The sequence below is a fragment of the Brassica rapa genome, chromosome A03, assembly GCF_000309985.2.
Source record: "Brassica rapa cultivar Chiifu-401-42 chromosome A03, CAAS_Brap_v3.01, whole genome shotgun sequence".
NCBI classification, from domain to species: domain Eukaryota; kingdom Viridiplantae; phylum Streptophyta; class Magnoliopsida; order Brassicales; family Brassicaceae; genus Brassica; species Brassica rapa.
This window is the reverse complement of record NC_024797.2, coordinates 25657938-25678267: the sequence shown is the minus strand read 5'-3', so window position 1 is coordinate 25678267 and position 20330 is coordinate 25657938. Positions and strand designations below refer to the sequence as shown.

The window sequence follows — 20330 nt, the reverse complement described above, 5'->3', positions numbered from 1 at the left end:
TCGCCAAGGTAAAGACAGAAACCTGAAGTGGAACGGCGTGTGTCTGGACAACCACCCCAATCCGCATCAGAGTAGGCCACCAGTTTGTTGAGACTTGATGAGCGAACCATTTGTAAACCATGCGTTAATGTGCCTTGCACGTAACGCAAGATTCGTTTATGGGAATTCAGATGAGGTGTGCGAGGATCATGCATAAAATGACAGATTTGCTGAACTCCATATGTAATATCTGGTCTTGTGAATGTCAGGTATTGTAATGCACCAGCTAAGCTACGGTATTCTGTGGGATTGATGATCTTCTCACCATCATCCGCTGAGAGTTTGGAATTGAGATCGACAGGTGTGGAGACTGGTTTGCAATTAGCCATACCTGCCCGCTGAATGATGTCTTTTGTGTAATGTTCTTGCAAGAGAAGAAGGCTCTTGTTGTTGTAGTCAACCTTCACACCCAAAAAATAATGAAGTTTTCCCATATCTTTCATATGAAACTCTGTTTTGAGGAAGGCTACAATCTGTTCAAGCAACTGAGAGGAAGAGCCAGTGAGAATTATATCATCAACATATAATAAGAGGTAGGCGATTGAGTTCCCCTGCTTGTAAACGAACATAGAAGGGTCACATTTGCTTGTGATAAAGCCAAAACGAGCTAGATATGCAGTGAATCTCGCATTCCATGCCCTAGGAGCCTGCTTGAGACCATAGATGGCTTTGTTCAGCTTACACACATGATGAGGATGAGTCTTCTTTACAAACCCTGGAGGCTGATGCATGTAGATGGTTTCCGAGAGAGTGCCATGCAGAAAGGCGTTCTTTACATCTAGTTGTTTGATTTTCCAGTTTCGAGCTAGCACCAAATGCAAGACTGTACGAATTGAGGCTGGTTTGATGACCGGAGAGAATGTCTTGTTAAAGTCAATGCCTTCTGCCTGTGTTTTGCCATTAGCCACCAGTCTAACCTTGTGTCGATTCGGTAAACCATCTGCACCAATCTTATGTTTATATAGCCAAAGAGAATTAACAATGTTTGCACCTTGTGGTCTGGGTACTAAGCTCCATGTCTTGTTGACAATTTGAGCATCATACTCTTCGTTTACAGCAGGGTTCCAGTTAGGATCTTGTAAAGCTTTGTGAACATTGGTTGGAAGCGGGGAAACATAAGTACTGAGAAGGGAGATGACTTGTTTTGGCTTAAGAACTCCACTTTTGCTTCTCGTTGTCATGGTGTGACTTGAGGGAGCCGGTTGTTTCAGTGGAGGGGGAGCAGATGTTGAGGGAGGAGTAATAGGAGGTGGTTGAGGGGGTGGGACAGAAGGTGTTGTTTGTTGAAGAATGGATTTGAACAGCGGAGGAATCTCATAAAGGTCTGTTAGAAACTAATAACTTGACGAGTTTGGAGGTTGTGGATCGACCGAAGGAAATTTGGTTTCATCAAATATAACATGTCTGGAGATGATAATTCTTTTTGTGTTTAGGTCGAAGCAGCGGTAGCCACGGTGTTGGGTGGGATAGCCAAGAAAGATACACTGGGAGGATCTTGGAGAAAGCTTATGAATGGTCGCATTATTGAGGTTAGGATAACATAAGCATCCAAAGCTCCGCAAATGATCATAGGTTGGGCGTTTATTGAATAAAAGGTAGAAGGATGTTTGGTTGTTTATGGAAGATGAGGGAAGTATGTTTTGAAGGTGCACAGCAACATGAAGAGCTTCCACCCAAAAAATAGGAGGAAGTTTAGAGTGAAAGAGAAGAGATCGGATGGTGTTGTTGACTGTGCGAATCATACGCTCAGATTTTCCGTTTTGTTGAGATGTGTATGGACAGGAAAATCTGAAAGTCATTCCTTGTTTATCAAAGTGACGTTGGAAACTAGAGTTTGCAAACTCGCATCCATTATCACATTGGAACATTTTGATTGAGGAATGAAACTGACGTTTGATATAAGCAGAGAAGTGTAAAAATTTTGAGAACACTTCCGATTTGCGACGCAGAGGATAGACCCATAAAAAATGAGAATAGTCATCAAGGAAAAGGACATAATATTTGATCCCACTGATACTTAAAACAGGGAAAGTTCAGATATATGAGTGTATAATCTCAAATGGGTGAAGAGAAGAAGAATTTGATTTTTGAAACGGCAATTTTATGTGTTTCCCAAATTGACAAGCTTGACAAGATGAAAGTAATCTCGCTTTATTACATGAAAAAGATTGAGAAGACATTAAAGATTTCAAAGTCTCGTTATTTGTATGACCAAGGCGGTGATGCCATTGTTCAGGCGAGACCGAGACGAGAGCAGTTGGAGTGGTGAGCTTTTTGTTGGTGAACGGAATCATAGGGTAGAGCTCACCATCACTGTTACTGCGGAGAAGCGTTGTCTTGGTTAGGAGATCCTTCACATAGAAACCATAAGGATCAAATTCAATAGAACAGAGGTTATCTCGAGTAAAACGATGCACATATATAAGGTTTTTGATTATATGAGGAGCAACAAGAATATTGTGAAGTTGAAGAGGACGTAGGAGTAAAAAGAGAGGAAGAACCCGATTTGATAACTGGTATGGAGGACCCATTCCCAACTGTAATTGAATTTTCAGTGTTCAGATTGTCAACAGAATGAAGCATACCTGAAGATGAAGTCAAATGTGACGTTGCACCGGAATCCATATACCAACCACCAAACGAAGGTTCCATCAACATCATCGTGTTAAAGGCTTCTGCGAAGTCTTGTGTTGGTTGGAGCGGAGTGGACTGAGCAACGCTGGCCTCAGGCTGTGGAGGTGTGGGGCGTGGTCCAAGGAGTCTTTGTTTCTGGAAAGGTTGAGGAAACACGTTCCACGGTGAGAACATTGGCCAGTTGTTGCTGAAGTTGCGTGGACCGTTCCAGGAGTTGTAAGGATTCCAGTTCTGTTGCTGTCGGTGATTGTTGTTGCGTCCTCTGCCCCGGTTGTTTCTTCATCTGCCACGACTGTTGTTGCGGTGTTGCGAGTGTTGGGTTGACGGTGAACTATCAGTGAGGAGAGCAGTCGGTGATGACGCGTGATCAGTGCTTTGGGGGTTCGGTTTGTTGAATCTCTTGAGGCGGGATTCTTCATCAAGCAGCATGGACTTGGCATCGTCAAACAAGGGAAACGGTTTTTGGTGCTTGATGGCATTGATAATATTGTCAAATTTTTCATTTAGACCATTCAACATATACATCACAAGACTACGTTCATTCACCGGTGCCTCCAAATTAGAGAGAAGATCGGCTAAAGATTTCAAACGTTGAGCATAGACAAGGGTGGACTGATCTCCTATTTCCAAGTTTCGTATCTCATTGTCAATTTGCATTGCACGAACTTCTTTGTTGCTTCGAAACTGGTTCTCAATACGGATCCAAACGTCTCTGGCTGTTCCACCGGTTTTGAATGATGACTTGAAAAGCGGAGGAGTCAATGTTCCGTAGATCCAGAGCTTCACTAGCCCATCACGCTTGAGCCATTGTTGATCGTTATCTCCATCGGGTGTAGACATACCGTCTACGTGTCGAAGGACATCAAACGTGAGACAATGAGTAAGAAACAACTCACGCCAAGCGTCGTAGTTGTGTTCATCAAGATCCAAGATGAGAGGAATGTGAGTTTTGATGTTGGTTATACCAAAGCAACGATCGGCCATTGGAAGCGGAGCCGTCATTGACGAAGACAAATATATGAAGAAGAAGAAGAAAAGAGAAGAAAAGAGAAAAAAGAAGAAACGGGTCAGAGGTTTTGTGGCTCTGATACCATGATAGAAGTTGTATTTCCCTTGCCTTTCATTGAATCAATTACAGAGAATATGTACACGTAAAGTAGTTACAACTTCCCTAATAATAAGGTAGCTCAATCTTAACTGAGAGTTCCTAGAATCAAGGAGTATATTCTTTCAAGAACAAACCAGGGACCTCTAAATTATTGTTTGCGAGAGCTTGCAAGAAAATGATCTTCATCCACAAACCATTCTAGTGACCATATCCGTATGGATTCTCAGAATATGGATTCTCATAAGACTTTCAGATCAAATATCTGAGCAGATCACCCGACACGGCCATGGATCACAGAATTTTGAGAACAAAACAAAAAATAAACATGTGACCAAAACAGAACTGATGAAATTAACGGAATCAAATGGTCGGTTTTTCTCAAAAGTTTGATCGTAAATAAATGGAACAGTACCTGCTCATCAAGGAAAAGCAAGGTGATTCCCATGAATTCACCTTGCTTCTTAATGTTTTTGGAGTCCCAAAAACGCAGGAAGCGAGCCACGACGAACTGAGCAGATCGACCCAGGCGGAAATCGTCGAACGATATTGGGGCAACAACGGCGGGAGCAGAGGAAGACATATCTTTAATTCTCTGACAATAAAGCCTACAGACGTTGCAAATAAAGCCCATTCCAAATAAAAGGTAAACGTGAAGCCCAAAAGTAATTGAAGCCTGTCAGACGTGTCCAAATGAAATGTTCTGATTGTAAAAATATTTTAAGTGACGTGGACATGCTAGAATCTCAGCATATTGGCCTTTTAGTATTGTGATTTTACCGGTGGCTTTAAACCAACTATATTCACATAGGATTGTAAGCTTACACATGTTTTCTCATTTTTAATAATAATTTAGTGGATATGTGAAAATTATATAAATTATAGTGTTTGTATCATACATCAATTTTTATTCATTGATGTCTATGATATATACATGATAAGTTGACCATAATAACTATTCATACATAGATTCATCTTTTAAATGCTTACTCGATTTATGCAATCACCCATTAAAGATTTTATCCACGCTTATAACCACATGTACCATCATCTGTTAGATTTTTTTAAATCTACAAGGATTGATCCATTTGGAAATAGAAAAATATCAAAATGAAGGTTGCAAAGACTGGTAATGGTTAATGTCCTGTCTCATTTATTAGCTTTGATTACTTCTGGTTCAATGAGAAGGAGAGTTTAATATCCTTTTTACACGAATTATTTGATGTTGTGGGTATCATCATCCTGCATGTGTGAAATATGTATATATATAAATTATCAATGTTTTTTTTATCATACATCAATTTTTATTCATTGATTTCTACGATACTTTATGCATTATGAGTTGACCATAATAACTCGTTCATATAGATAAATTCATAGTAAAAATATTCTTTCGATCTTATGCGATCATCCGTTAGAGATTCGGCAGCCTTTTATATACAAGGCCCGCCCAAATGGCAAGTCAGCCAAACAACCACTCTGAACATATAAAGAAGGTAGATTTTTTTTTTCATGTTTATTTTATTTATTTATATGTAAATATGATTTACAATTCCTTTGAAAATATAATATTTGTATAAAAGTATACCCTCGTTTATATAAATTTTACTTAAAAATATATTGAATAAGTGTATTGTTAAATAATAATTATTTTTAAAATGTGAAATTTTGTATTATCAGTGAAATATTTATGATAACATTGACTAATATTGATGTGCAGTTAATTTGATAAAATTATATGTGCCAACTTTTAAAATACTTTTTTCTCTGCTTTGTACATCCAAAAATAATGGACCGAGACCACATAAACCATCATATGTTGTATCTTTCAAATCTACAAGATCCGTCCATTTGCAAATAGAAAAATAATAAAACAAATATCAAAATATTGACAAAGTATAATTTATATTTTAGCAAAAAAGTACTCTGATAAATTATTTTATTTGCTTTTAGAAGTGAAAAAAAAAACAAGTGTGGAGAAGAAAATAATAAATAAATAAATATAGAAAAAATGAAAGTGTGTATTACCTTAACTAACTTATCCCCCTATATATTAAATGAGAAGTCACTTTAGTGATTTCTGGTAACGTGTCGCTCATATGTGAAGTTTCAAAAAATTGTTATAATTTGATTGGTCGATTGTTTTTAATTTTTATTTATTTAAATTAGATCTAAAAATTTAAGGTAAGTCTAAAAACATTTAACATCACTTGCTATATAATCTAAGGAATATTACAAATAACAATTTATGACAACTAATTTTCGAAATTATAAAAAGATTAATAATGTTTTATTTATTATTTTTAATATTTATAAACTATAAAATATAATGAACGAATTTTTAAATAAGATAATTATAATAGTTTTATACTCTACTTGATGAATTGTATTCGAATATAATTATATAATAACTATTTTAAATATTACAAAATCCAAACATGTCTATTAATATGATTTTAAATTATTTATTGTTGTTTAAAGAATAAATTTATCAGAATTTTAAAATTATTTATATAATGTTATAAATTATTTATAAAAATATAAATCCTACTATATATTGATTGAGAAGTCACATAAGTGATTTTTTTATTATGTGTTGATCATAAATGAACTCTTCAAATTGTTATAATTTGATTGGCCGATGATTTTTAATTTTATTTATTATTATTATATCTAAAAGGAAAGGATAATTCAATTACCACTTTCCAAATAATCTACATAATATTAGAAATAATTATTTATGGTAACTAATTGTTGAAACTATGAAAGAGTAATAATGCAATCAATTTTTTTTATATATTTATAAATTACATAAAATAATAAAAAAAAATGTTTATTTGAATTGATATAATAATTTTATATTCGTATAGAAAGAATTATATTTATATATAAAGTATCATAATAACTATTAATGTTTAATAATTCAATGCATGCTTTATAAATCATTTATATAATTATAAATACATTTATAAAAATTATTTATATTGGCTTATCAGATGTTTTAAATTATTATAAGAGGTTCTAAGTCATTTATAGAAGCTTATACATTAATTTATAAAATGTATTTTGAAAATTTATCTTCCTATTACAATATTTTGATTTTTTTCATTTTTAATGGTAAAATTCTTCAACTATGTTTACTTAGTCTAGAAACCCCTAAACTAAAGATTTACGGTAGTAATTGTAGTTATGACATTTTAGAGTTTAATTCATTAAATAAAGTTAATTTTAGGGTTTTTTTGTTAAATACTTAGTTTGGAGGTTTTTTACCCAAAACAAACTTAGTTGAAGGGTTTTAACGTTAAAATTTATTATTCTTTCCTTATTATCTATTATTTAAATCTTTATAGTGGGATTTGTTTTATCAAAAACCAGTTGCAATCAACTGACGAGATATCTTATTTTCTAATATCATGCATTTAATATTTAAATATATATAGCAAGATTTGAGTTATCAAAATTATGTATATATTATAACCAAAATATCTTTAAAAATTTATTAGAAAATATTCTATCTCATAGCTAAACTAAAATTTATTAGAGCATATTCTATTTCATAGCTTCTCTTGAAAGCTAGGTCATTTAGAAACTTAAACTAATTTGCTATATAAATATCACGCCACCCCCATTAGTTTCACGCATCTATCTTTTAAGTTTTCATATGTTTTTGATCGTTCTAATTTAAATTCTACTTTTGTGATCTTGTGCATGTGTATGATAATCAATAAGTAACTCATAGACGGAAACACCATTACTTGTAATTTTATGGGGGATTCTTCTTCTCTGTTTATTTTTGTTCTCTTCCTCTCCATGTTGTATCTCTATTTATATTTTTGCATCAGCAGTGATTCAACTAACAAAAAGAGACGACTCTGTTTATTCAGGAACTGATCCTTCCTTTTAAAAAAAAGTAATTCTTTTTTATAAAGTTAAATCACTTAGCAAGAATATAATATAAGATGTGTATGCTAATCAAGTGCAATTTATTTATTGTGCGTGATCTTCTTCGGATACGTCTGAGAGCCAAAAGTAATCTCAAAGCTTTTTAAAAACTTTGAAACTCATTGACGTTGTCCTATAATTATATAAGTTGTTATATTTTGGGGATTATTTACATCTTTAAATATTTTTTTAAAAATTAACTCTTTTCTGACTCAAGGCTTAGAGAATGAAACTGTAAATCATTTCTGATGTTACAATGAAACCACATGTAAAATAAGTATTATATAATTGTAAATATGTAATGATCAATTTAATATTAAAGTTAATGCTCACAAATGCGTGCGGACGGTCCACCTAGTACACATTAAGCTATGATCACACAACCGGTTTAATCCAGCAGATAGAATTTGAATAAATAATGGACAAATTTAGATAGATCGTAATATATTTAGCGGTGAGCTGTTTTGTATTCAACCACTTTTAAAACTTTTACGTACTTTAACAGTCTCTAAAATGAAAGAATTGTCACAAAAATGCATCTTTTTGTAAAAGATATATATATATATATATATATATATATATATATATATATATATATATATATATATATATATATATATATATATATATATATATATATATATATTTATTTATTTATATAGTAATACTAAATATATGACACTATTTCAAATATTGTTTTTAGATTGCATCATAAATAAATAGAAATTTCATTATTTCATTTACAAATTTAAAACGATTTTTTTTAATCTTTGTTGAATAATAATGTAATAATAAAATAAATATATAAAAAATACATATATATATATATATAATGGAGCTGTACAAAAAAAAATACATATATACATAATGGCCAAAAATAGCTTTAAGAAAATAAATTGAACAATACCTTCCAAAACTAGTTAAAATACTCATTAATTGTTTACAGATTTTTTTTTTTGACAACAAAAGCTCCATATTTTATTAAGAAGAAGCCAACCAAGTGGTGTCTAGCACTAGCCAAGTTAGGACCTCAGAGTGTACATGGGAAAAGCAAAAGCCGCGAGCTCTGGCACCTTTCGCAAGATGGTCAGCTCGGACATTCTTAGTACGAGAAACAAACGATATGGAGCAAGAATTAAACTTAGAACGAAGATCAACAAACTCATCAATTTCAGCCATTAGACTTGGCCATTCTTCTTCTTCCTCAATGAGCTTAACCAGTTGCAGGCAATCTGATTCAAACGTCATCGAGTCGTGACCGAGAAGTAATGAGGATTTCATGGCCCATAGCAGAGTATTAAACTCAGCATGTAGGGGGGACAATACTCGGTTACTAGCAAATGTACCAAACATTGGTATCCCATCCTCCTTCTCCATCACGAAGCCACCACCATACCTAGCATCATCATCTTTCCAAGATGCATCGAACCTTCAAAACAGGCGCATTGATGGTGAATCTTGTGCTGCGGGCAGAGGCGTTCCATCCTCCTCCTCCCGCCTCTCCGGAGTTACGTGCGCCATGCTCCAGCTATCCGCTTCCGAGGAAGCAGACTGGAGAATTTCCAATGGCGTCAAGTCCTTACCTTCGAAGACCTTGTCGTTTCTAGATTTCCACATGAACCAAGTGATCCATGGGATTCTGGCCAAAACATCGTCCGGCATGTCCTGTTTTTTTATTCTGTTCAGAAGGTAATCGAAGTTACTATAGATAGAGGGGCTCGGGAACTCCTCTTGGAGTGAGAGATGTAGCGCGAGAGCCCAAGTTTGAGTGGCCGGCGGGCACTCAAAAAGCATGTTTACAGATTTAGTCACTATTTTCAAAAGTATCATTAAGATGATTTGATCTTTGTATACATACTTTCCAAACCAGGCCCCACTGCGTTTACCAATGCATTTGTTGAATATGCGTATATATAGAAATTTACAAAAACTGTTTCATCACATATAATAATACGACTAATTCTTGGATTCATCTTTTAGAGAAGAAAAATAATTTGCACACAAGAGTTGAAGTATCGAAGTCACTCATCAAGAATCATGAGATCTGCTTCTATTTGTTTTTTCGTTTCTTGTGTTCTCATGTCCTTTATTCTGAACAATGTCATAGGTAAGACATCTATTTTTTCTTTACACGTAAAACTTAAAAAATCCAAGTATTGCATATTGCGAATAAGTTGTTTCTAGAGAGAAAAGTTATAAAACATTTACTAATTTAAATTGGTCGCTTTATCAACAACTAAATTGTTTCGTGTAGAATTTGTGTGGTTCCTATGAAATAATAGATGGGGAAGCTGGATTTACTACAATGGGTAACCTATGTAGCCAGAAAGATATATTTGTCGGTAGATGTGGCCCTAACGGAGACGAGACGTGCACAAATGAGTTTGTTAAGAACGGAGGCGACAGGCCTTATAGTTGCGAGTGTAATAACTTCGGCAAAGAACATTTATGCCGATGTGATTTTCCTTGCTAGCTTTTGTTATAGACAAACAGAATTTCAATAAATATTGTGGTGTGTATCTTAAAGCATTTTGGACATTAAAGAAAATGTAACGAAGAAAATAAATATTTCTGTTAGAAAAAAGAAAAAGAAAATAGTGGCAACACTTAATAAACCGTATCTAAAGCTATCAAGATTCTGATCAAATCAGTTTATTTTGAATAAAATACAAAATTGTGTTCAACTCGCAAAAGAAAAATGCGAATTAGTCTTTGAGTTCTCTCTGTCCCTCTTGAAACATACAAACACGGTTTTCCGTTGCCTCTCCAACGCCAGCGCTGTGAAAAGGTCCATGTTTCGTTTCCTTTTTGTTGTTCTTATGTCACGTACTTCTTTGCATGGTTTATAACATTTAAAAAATCAGTGTACAGAAATTGTTTTACTTATGACCGATTGGCCGTTTAGGTGAACGGTTAACACCACCTAAACTGTTTTTAGAACAATTATGATCCTAAGAGTCAATTTAATTAACTAGGGAGTTAAACAAACTTGGGAAAATTGTTTTTTTAGGCCAAAAAATGATAACTTTTTCCAAAAAAAAAAGAGATAACTATGTCCTATTAGGCTATTTTTTGTACCATTTTTTTTCTCAAATACCCTTTAGTATTTTTTAAAATAAATCAAATAAATAGTTTTACAAACAAAAAAAAAGTTCAAAAAAATAGTAACTACTGATGAAATACCTATATCATCTTATTAGTATTTTTTCCAGTTCTAAAAATATTTAAATCATAATTTCATATTTTGTTCTACAAAAAGTAGAATTGACATTTTACACAGTAGAAAATGTAATCCACTTTTTCATTGAATCTAATATGTTTAGAATATGTGATATACATAAATAATAGTAATCTAAAAAATATTTGAAAAACACATTCCGCACTTAACATATCGTTCTGAAAATTTGTAGAATCCGGAATTTACACATTACTATAAATTTAACACCTGAAAAAAATCAAAATCTACACATTACTGTAAATCTAAAAATAGTAGAAATCGATTTCAAACATGTTTACTCTGTTCTACATATAATAGAATACAAATTCTATGGATAAGGATAATCAGTTCAAAAAATATGGGAAGAAAATATTTGAAAATATTCAGTTTTATTATATTTATTAAATCGTTTTTTTAAAAGAAAATTATGATTTATAAAATCAATTTTTAAATTAAAAATTAAAACGCCGATTTGGAAACTTCTTCTCACGCCATCTTCTTCTCCCCTTTGTTCTTCAAGGAGAAGAGAAAAATAGGTTTGATTGATTAGAAATCAGGTTTTAAGAATTCAGCTCATGTTTGTTCGGTTCAAATCAAGTGAAAATCAAACCGGATTTAACCGACGAAAATCAGGAAATCCATTTGGAAGACTTACCTAGGCACATGATCGATTGATCCTGAAGATGCGACCGATCGATCGAAGTGGGATCGAGCTTCTGCGATCGACGGACATGGGCTTGGTCGATTAGTATATTCTCCACATATTTTCGTTGTTCTGGATATATTTATCAGGATCGACCGGTTCAGATCGAACGGTTGCTTACATGATCGATTGATTCCATTTAAGAAAAAAGAACTTCGAACGTCAGGTTTTTTGGGGGGATTTTTAATACTTTTTAATTATTTTGGTTAAAAACTATATTTAATATTTAACAATTGTTTTATTAATTGTAATTTCAAATTTTTAGTTGAAATTAAGGGGAGTATTGCCATTTTAAAAATATTTTGACTAATAAGACATAAAGTATATGAGATTAGCCTAATATGACATAGTTATCATTTTTTAGCCTAAAAAAAAATTTCCCAACAAACTTCATACTTAGATAAGTAACCAATTTTTTTTTTTTTTTTGGGGTGGGGGGTGGGGGGGGGGGGGGGAATTAATTTGATGTAGCAAATCGGTATTGATCATTACTTTATAAATATTGAGTTATTCTTGGATTCACCTCCTAGGGTGAATCTATAGGTTCACCAACTAATATGATTTTTAATGAGTTATTCTTGGGTTCACCAACCAATAGAATTTCATTATTTCAAATTCGATATCTTTTAGAAAAGAAAACAAAATATTGTCAAGTTATATTATGTTTTTAAAATAAAATGGTAAAAAAATAAAGAAATAGTAATTATAGAAAAAAAATTTAAAAAATGATATTTTTAATGTCGTCAGCAAAACACTAAACCCTAAATCGTAATCCCTAAACCCTAAAGCATAATTTTTAAACCCTTTATCCTTGGGTAAACCCTAGACCCTTGGATAAATCATAAACTCTAAATCAAAAACACTAACCCTAAACCCTTGAGTGTTTTATTGTTTAGTGTTTTTGATTTAGAGTTTAGGATTTACCCAGGGGTTTAGGGTTTAGGATTTAGGATTTAGGGTTTAAGGATTAGGATTTAGGGTTTATTGTTTTGCTGGTTAAATTTTTTTTTTGTAATTACTATTTTTTTTACTTTTTATTTTAAAAACATAATATAACTTGACAATATTTTGTTATTGTCAATTTGAATTATGTTTAAAAAATAAAAAGGTAAAAAAATAAATAAAAAATAGTAGTAGTTAAATATAGGAAAAAATATCAATTTTTTAATTATAAATATCTATATTATGCAGAACATTCGACCATATATGCCCAAAAATAAAATTTAACTGATTTTATCATGTGCAATTGATGTATTTTGGTTTTTGCTAATAAATCAGCTCTGGTTGAATATATATTTTATGCCATTTTCTTGACATAAATTAACAATTCAAAGTTTAACAAAACTAGGATTATACATTGCTTGGAGTGATAGATACTAGGGGCGGAGGCAGCTTAGTGGGTGGGAGGGGTTCAGCTGACCCCACTTCATTCACAAAATATTTTTTGATAAAATTTGTATGATTTTTGTATGGACTCCATTTAAAAAATAAATTTGACCCCACAAAAATAATTACAAAACATTAAAGACAAAATTTAATCACCACTAATATATTTTTATTTTTAAACTTTGGATTTATATTAGTTTTAATCTTATTGTTTATATAATTACAAAAATTTAGTAAATCACTAAACATATTTTGTAATTTTAAACATTGTTAATAAGTTAGTTTAAGCCTAAATTATATTAGATTTAGACCCAAATTGTTTATAATACAGAGACATTAAAAATAAAAAAACTTAAACAAAAAAATAAGTTATGAGTGAGCGTCAAGTATATTTGTAGTTTTTTTTGGAGTAATACCTTTGTAGTTTTATTGTCGTTTATATATTATGTCTTTGATTTTTTTCCGATCCCAATACAAAAATTTCTGGCTCCGTCACTGATGGATACAGTCTTTCCTCCAACTATGAAGGAGATCACGGGAGACGTGTCAACCTTTGCGCATGGAATCACACGTGTTTTAAATTAAGTGATGTATAGATGGCCTTTTCCTACACATTAAAAATACAGAGAAACATAATTTAACAAAAAAAAGTACGATATAAACTGAGTGTATATACCTTTTCTCTTTTTCTCAAAAATTGAAAGTATATTTTTTTCTAAAATTAGAAAACTTCATTTTCTCGTAAAAAAACTATGTTATCTCGCAAATCCAACAAATTCAGTTTTCTATCAAAACCGTGAAATTACATTATGCTGATGTGTCTGAACAACTATGGTTTCCCATCAAAATTGGAAAATTAATTTTTAATGTCAAAATCAAAAATTATGTTTCTTTCGAAAAATCGTGAAACTAAGTTTTTCCACCAACTCTTTTGAAATATGTTTTCGCCAAAATAAAAAAAGTTATTTTTTTTTTCAACAAAACCATGAAATTTCATGAAAAATCATAAACTAAGTTTTTCTGTTAAATCCGTAAAATTATGTTTTCCCCGACAAAACAGTAAACTTATGTTTTCCTGTCAAGACCGTGAAATTATGCTTGTGCGCTAAAATGGTAAAATTACATTTTCTCGTAAAAACTACGAAATAATTTTTCTCCATCAAAACTGCAAATCTACGTTTTCTCAACAAAAATGTAAAGTTATGTTTTCTCGTCAAAACCGTGAAATTAAATTTTCTCATCAAAACCATAAAATTGTCTTTCCCACCGAAAACATGAAATTTTATTTTTCCCATCAAAATCGTGAAATCAATTTTTTCGTCAAAATCATGAAATTTTATTTTCCGCAAAACCGTGAAATTATGTTTTCCTCCAAAATCGTGAAATTACGTTTTTGTTTTCATCAAAACCGTAAAATTTTTATTCTTGCAAAAACCATATTTTCCTATCAAAACAGTAAAACTATGTTCTTTTGCTAAAATCATGGAAATATGTTCTTGGAAGGTCATGGACAGTCATTGTCCATTTAGTCTTGGCCAATTGGACTATGGACCAATTCATTTTTTTATCCAATTGGATATTTTTTAATTGGTGGCCTTCATAGCCCGTCTAAAATAAATTGGACTAGTCTCGCCCATCGATGAGCCAACCAGTTGAGAGCTTTTATTCTTCCTGTAAAACGAGAGATTGATGATTAGTCCAAGAACATGGTGGTTGTGCATGTGACTCAACTGTAAGAAAAGAGAGAAGTGTCTCCACCAAAAAATCAAAGAAAAATATAAAAAATAAGAAAGTGTCTCCGATGCATCTCCGTCAGAGCTCCTCAAACTCCGTCTTCAAAGATATCTCTACGTATCCCTCACCAATAATTCTGTAAGTTGATAAATAATCGCTTGATTTGGGTATAGGCTTACCATACAGTGTTTCACTATCAGGATGCTAGGCACAAAAAATTGGCTTTGTTACGGGCGTACCATATCAGGTCGGGGTGTCACCTGATACCACACAAAAATATTAAGATATACATTATTTATTTCCCACATTGAAGCGCTTCATACGATAGGTATGTTTCCTCTTTGTACCCATTTTTGATGATAGTTTTTTCTCTATTTATTTGTTGAACCCAGTTAATTAACATTAATCATGCGTCCGTCTGGCCGAATTGTATCAAAGCTAAAATGTTATACAATCTCAGACGCACAAATTAAAGATCAGATACATACCATGAAAATTTAAAACATAGAAACTTGAAAATCAAACGAGTGTAATCAAAAGAGATTATTTCCAAACCCCTAATAACTTGAAAAACACAAACAAAAATGTAGTAAACATATTTATAATTATTTTAATCATTCACGTTTGAAAGTTGGTAAGAACCATCGTGCATTAGAGCATTGAACGGACAAACAAACAAATTGATTCAGTTTTTCAACCTTCTTTGTATCAAGATTGAATATGAGGATGTCATTTTCATCATATGGATTTACTGAATCAGAACCATTAAAGTAGATCGAGTTTCTCTTGATTCCTTCAATGTCCTTGGCAAGCACTGTGATACCCAACTCCAAAAGAATGGTCTTGTCTCCCAAAGAAAAAATTGTTGACATGAATCAGAATTAAGCTGCCAGACTTGAGAAGTAAGCTGCCAGACTTGAGAAGTAAGCTGCTAGACTTGAGTGCCAGACTTGAGACTTGAGTGTCAGATTTGAGTGCCTAAGAGTGAAATTCGTGCAACTTCAACTTGAGAGGCAAATTTAAATTCAAATTAGGTTCTGACCTTTGGAGAGAGAGGCTGGACAAGTGGGGATTAAAATAACATGTTGGAGAGAAGAGAGATGGCTGTTAGGAGCTGTCACTATCACATTGGAAGCTCTCCTGCATCTCAGCCATCCAATTCAAATTAATTCAGATCCTCCCATCCCAACCTTTTATTTTGAATCCAGATCGATCTCTCTTTGTCTTTTTCCTCTCATTTGTCTAGTGTGTGTTGGCTATAAAGAGCGCTCATTGTAATCAATTATAATCTAAACTGAAAGAGGGGAGTTCCCCTTTCTTCTTCACCATTCTCTTCCCTCTTGGTTACTGTCAATCTCTATAATCTCTTGATACTCGACTCTCTTATTCTCAACTTAATTTACTCTTCATCACTTATTTCTCTGTTTACTCTGTTCCTCATTGTCTTTTACTCTCATATTAATCATCTTTTCTTACATGGTATCAGAGCTTTAAACTCCTGAACCTCACAAAAGCTTCCGTAAATCTAATTCATTCTCAGTTCATCTTCATCTGAGTCTGGTACAACCTTTTGTCCAGCGGTCCAAAGGTTTTCCAAGAAGGAAGAACCCACAACCAGCTCTAAGGCAAGGTGTATACAAGTCTCTAAGCCTCAAGAACCCTCATCATGCTCAACCAAAACCACTTGAAAGCAAAAGTTTATGGAGTAGTTTGTCTAGCAAAGGTTCAAAACTACCTTGTACAAGTGGTTCTCTTTCTCTATCCAAGAAGAGAGCTTCCAAGAAGGTGGCAACTCTCAAGCATGAAGAAAGGAGGAGACTTTGGTGTGATGGATACAAGAAGGAGGTCATGTACTTAAAGAGAAGGAGTTGAAGTTCAACTCAACATCTCAGATCCAACAAATTGTCATGACCCATGTGTATTGGAGGTTCAAGGAACAAGCTCAGGTTCCTTGGTTGTAAGTTAAACCTCTCCTTTTTGATATGAGTTTGGGAAAATGGTTCTGGTTGTGTTGAGTGGTGTGGTGTGTTTAGTATACTTGGGACATGTTCAAGTTGCTATAGTTGTTGAACCTAGTTCATGTCTCAAGATACTTAAGTTGTGTTTGTTGATTCTGTTTTTAAATTATTTCTGAGTTTACCAGCATGGTTATGACTAGTTATTGTTTTAGGTCAATTGTTTGAGTTGTGTAAGGTCTAGGCGAGTTGTCTAGAACCTGTTTTGTGTCTTGTTGCATTGCTAGAAGTCTAGGAGAGTTTCCTGGTCTTGTAATGCATCTATATGTTGTTTCTAGTCTTGTTTGCATCCATATGTTGTTTCTGGTCCTGTGATGCATTCATGAACTACTTGGGATGATTAGATGAGTTATCTAGTCCATGTTTTGACATTTAATTAATCATGTTGTTACTTAAATGGTCATTAAAAATAGCCTAAATGCATTGTAATTGATGAGTTATCATACATGAGCATTTAGTGAATAGTTTGCATGGATTTGAACTGAATGAGTTGTTTAGACTCTATCTATTGCATTTTCTTAAAACATTGGGATCAGGATTGGTGAGTTACCAAGGTCTGATCCTAGTGTGTGTGGTCTGATTCTTGCTGGAGTTTGAGTGATGTTTTAGATACACAAGTGTTGTTCTCTGTCCATCATCAAATCAAGACAAAGACTAAGACTTTGCCCATGCTGTTCAGAGCGTACACAGTGTGTATATTCCTGACCATGGAGAGATTGTTTGTGTGAGGAGTCCAGATGGTAATAAGTCGTGGCTGAGATAGAATATGGATGAGCTTTGAAGATACTTCAGGAAGGAGTATTGATGGAGAGGCAGACTAGTGTTTGATCAGCCATCCACCAGGCTGAATCTCCTCATGAATTGCAAGAACCGGTTGACTTAAGCGTAGAACGTTTGGTTGTTGAGCTCCTGGTTCAAAAGACTTACAAGAGGCAGGGGAGAAGAGATCAAGGGAGGAACCGGTTAGCTTAAGCGCAGCTGTTAGGATGATGCGCTCCTGGTTTCAAGACTCAATGTTGCTCACTTCCAAGCTTGGTCCTTCACTCATTTTCTCCGGATCAAGCTTAAAGAGGGGTAATGGTGAGCAATCCTGAAGGTCCAAGTCATCTGTTGCCTCAGTTACCTCTAAAGGCATTGGAGCATAGACCAAGGGTGGATCAGTTGGCTTAAGCGCAGGTGTTTGTACTGTTGTGCTCCTGGTTCAGGTTCAGTATTGCTCACTTTCCAAGCTTGGTCCTTCACTTATACTCTCCGGATCAAGCTTGAGGAGGGGTAATGGTGAGCATCATTTCTGAAGGTTCAAGTCGTCCATTGGCTCACCAGAGATCAGAAGTGGAGTTGAAGTGGAGTTCACCAGCCATCTAGAACCCACTACAAAGAAACATCAACATGGACAGCAAGAAACATCAACATGGACAGCAACAACTTGGTATTAGAACAGATGGCCATCATAGACTACTTGACAAGAAAATCAGGTGGAGCTGAGTGGAATGCTATGGATCAGCCTAAGGCGTGGAGTTAGAACAGTTACCTTCTGGTTGGGAAGCTATGGATCAACTACTATATAAGCTATGGATCAGCTACTATGTAGAGTTAGAGCAGTTACCTTCAGTTGGAACAATACCTTCTGGTTGGGAAGCTATGGATCAACTACTATATGGAGTTAGAAAAGATACCTTCAGTTGGAAAGTTTTGAATCAGCCCATAGCTTGTGTGCTTGTACCTGGTTGATGAAGTTTAAGGAAGCCAGCAAATGGTGATTTACAATCTGGCCAGATATATGCAAGGACACAAGGAGTATTCAACTAGAGATTTTCTTGGCTGAGCAATCACATGATGGTGGCAGATCATGGAGTTGCAACGTCCCCCTACATGTTGAAAGCTTCAAGAGTGACAAGCACAGACTGGTTGAGCAGCAGCTGGTGTGAAGGATTCAAGTGTTCAGTACTCCTCACCAGCATTCCAGAAATGTTACAAGGTACCTATTGAGCTCATGAGAAAAGGCAGGCTTGGATTCAACCCTAAATGGAAGCAAGAAGCTAGAAGAAAGGGGGAGACAAGCTCTGGTCATAAGAAGAAGCTCAAAGGTTGTTTTAAGTGTGAAGCAAGGAAGGCATTGGAGTCTGCTTGCCATTGAAGTAAGGCCATGATCCAGAGTTTATGAGTCCCTCAACATCATCATAAGGCTCATAAACTCACTGGCCAATCCCTAGGCTAAGAGGCTTGTACTCTTTTCCTAAGTGTGGTTTTATCCCAAAGGGTTTTCTATGCTTAGGTTTTTAATGAGGCAAGTACTCTCAGTTCCAAGCTTGCCCAAGGATCTCCTATGGTTAAGCTTGAGGAGGAGTGTTGACATGAAGCAAAATTAAACTGCTAGACTTGAGAATTAAGTTGCCAAACTTGAGAAGTAAGCTGCCAGACTTGAGTGCCAGACTTGAGTGCCTAAGAGTGAAATTCGTGCAACTTCAACTTGAGAGGCAAATTTAAATTCAAATTAGGTTCTGACCTTTGGAGAGAGAGGCTGGACAAGTGGAGATTAAAATAACATGTTGGAGAGAAGAGAGATGGCTGTTAGGAGTGTCACTATCACATTGGAAGCTCTCTTGCATCTCAGCCATCCAATTCAAATTAATTCAGATCTTTCCATCCCAACCATTCATTTTGAATCCAGATCTATCTCTCTTTGTCTTCTTCCTCTCATTTGTCTAGTGTGTGTGTTGGTTATAAAGAGCTCTCATTGTAATCAATTATAACCTAAGCTGAAAGAGGGGAGTTTCCCTTTCTTCTTCACCATTCTCTTCTCTCTTGGTTATTGTCAATTTCTATAATCTCTTGATACTCATACTCTCTTATTCTCAACTTAATTTACTCTTCATTACTTATCTCTCTGTTTACTCTGTTCCTCATTGTCTTTTAGTCTCATATTAATCATCTTTTCTTACAAAAATCTCCTCCCACTTGCTTCCCGTCAATGAACCCATCTTGTAGATTTTAAAGTCCCATATGTAGGACATACTCTCACGTACGCTATTAAGAATTAAAACATCTCCATCTACAGTGACTACCATAGAATTCTTATAACAAGCCAAATAGTGTTTGCATGGAATGGTCCCAAGATGTCTAATGGCTCCAGCTACTGTTGTTCTGTTTACACATCCATCGACGCTTATTTCGAAAACTTGCGAGGGAACATGTCCGGAAAAATCAAAAATCGTGAGGTTATAATGATCGAGACAATAAAGCTTGTGATCCTTGTATACCATGTTATAACACTCGTAAATACATGGAAATTGCAACTGGGTGATTGGTTTCCACGAGTTATCTCCTTTCCTGATAGAAACCGCATTTTCTTCATTAAACATCCTTACAACAAGGTAATCTTTTGTTTTCTCGTCTATCCACAGCACCGGAGAAATGAACCCATAATCTGATTCAAAACTCAGTAGGTTGATCCTCTCGCGTGTTAAAAGATCAAAAATATAGGGATTATATAGATAAACCTCCTCAGTATAAGTTATCATCAAAAGCCAGCTTTTATATGTCGCCACACAAGAA

The 20330-nt window shown here is 34.2% G+C and overlaps 1 protein-coding gene and 1 long non-coding RNA gene across 2 annotated transcripts; one reads left to right on the top strand and one right to left on the bottom strand.

Annotated features, from left to right (window-relative positions):
- Positions 1 to 2952: 2952 nt before the first annotated feature.
- Positions 2953 to 3675, bottom strand: LOC103861737. The gene has a single exon (XM_009139450.1). The coding sequence runs from the start codon at positions 3673 to 3675 to the stop codon at positions 2953 to 2955; it is 723 nt and encodes a 240-aa protein (XP_009137698.1).
- A 4661-nt stretch (positions 3676 to 8336) lies between these two features.
- Positions 8337 to 19568, top strand: LOC108871111. Its single transcript, XR_004456467.1, has 2 exons — positions 8337 to 14898; positions 14961 to 19568. It is a non-coding gene; the product is annotated as an uncharacterized LOC108871111 (long non-coding RNA).
- Positions 19569 to 20330: the final 762 nt, after the last annotated feature.

Bases quoted from the DNA above. Each gene is read 5' to 3' on its own strand.
- LOC103861737 (XM_009139450.1), bottom strand. From the start codon at position 3,675: ATGACGGCTCCGCTTCCAATGGCCGATCGTTGCTTTGGTATAACCAAC.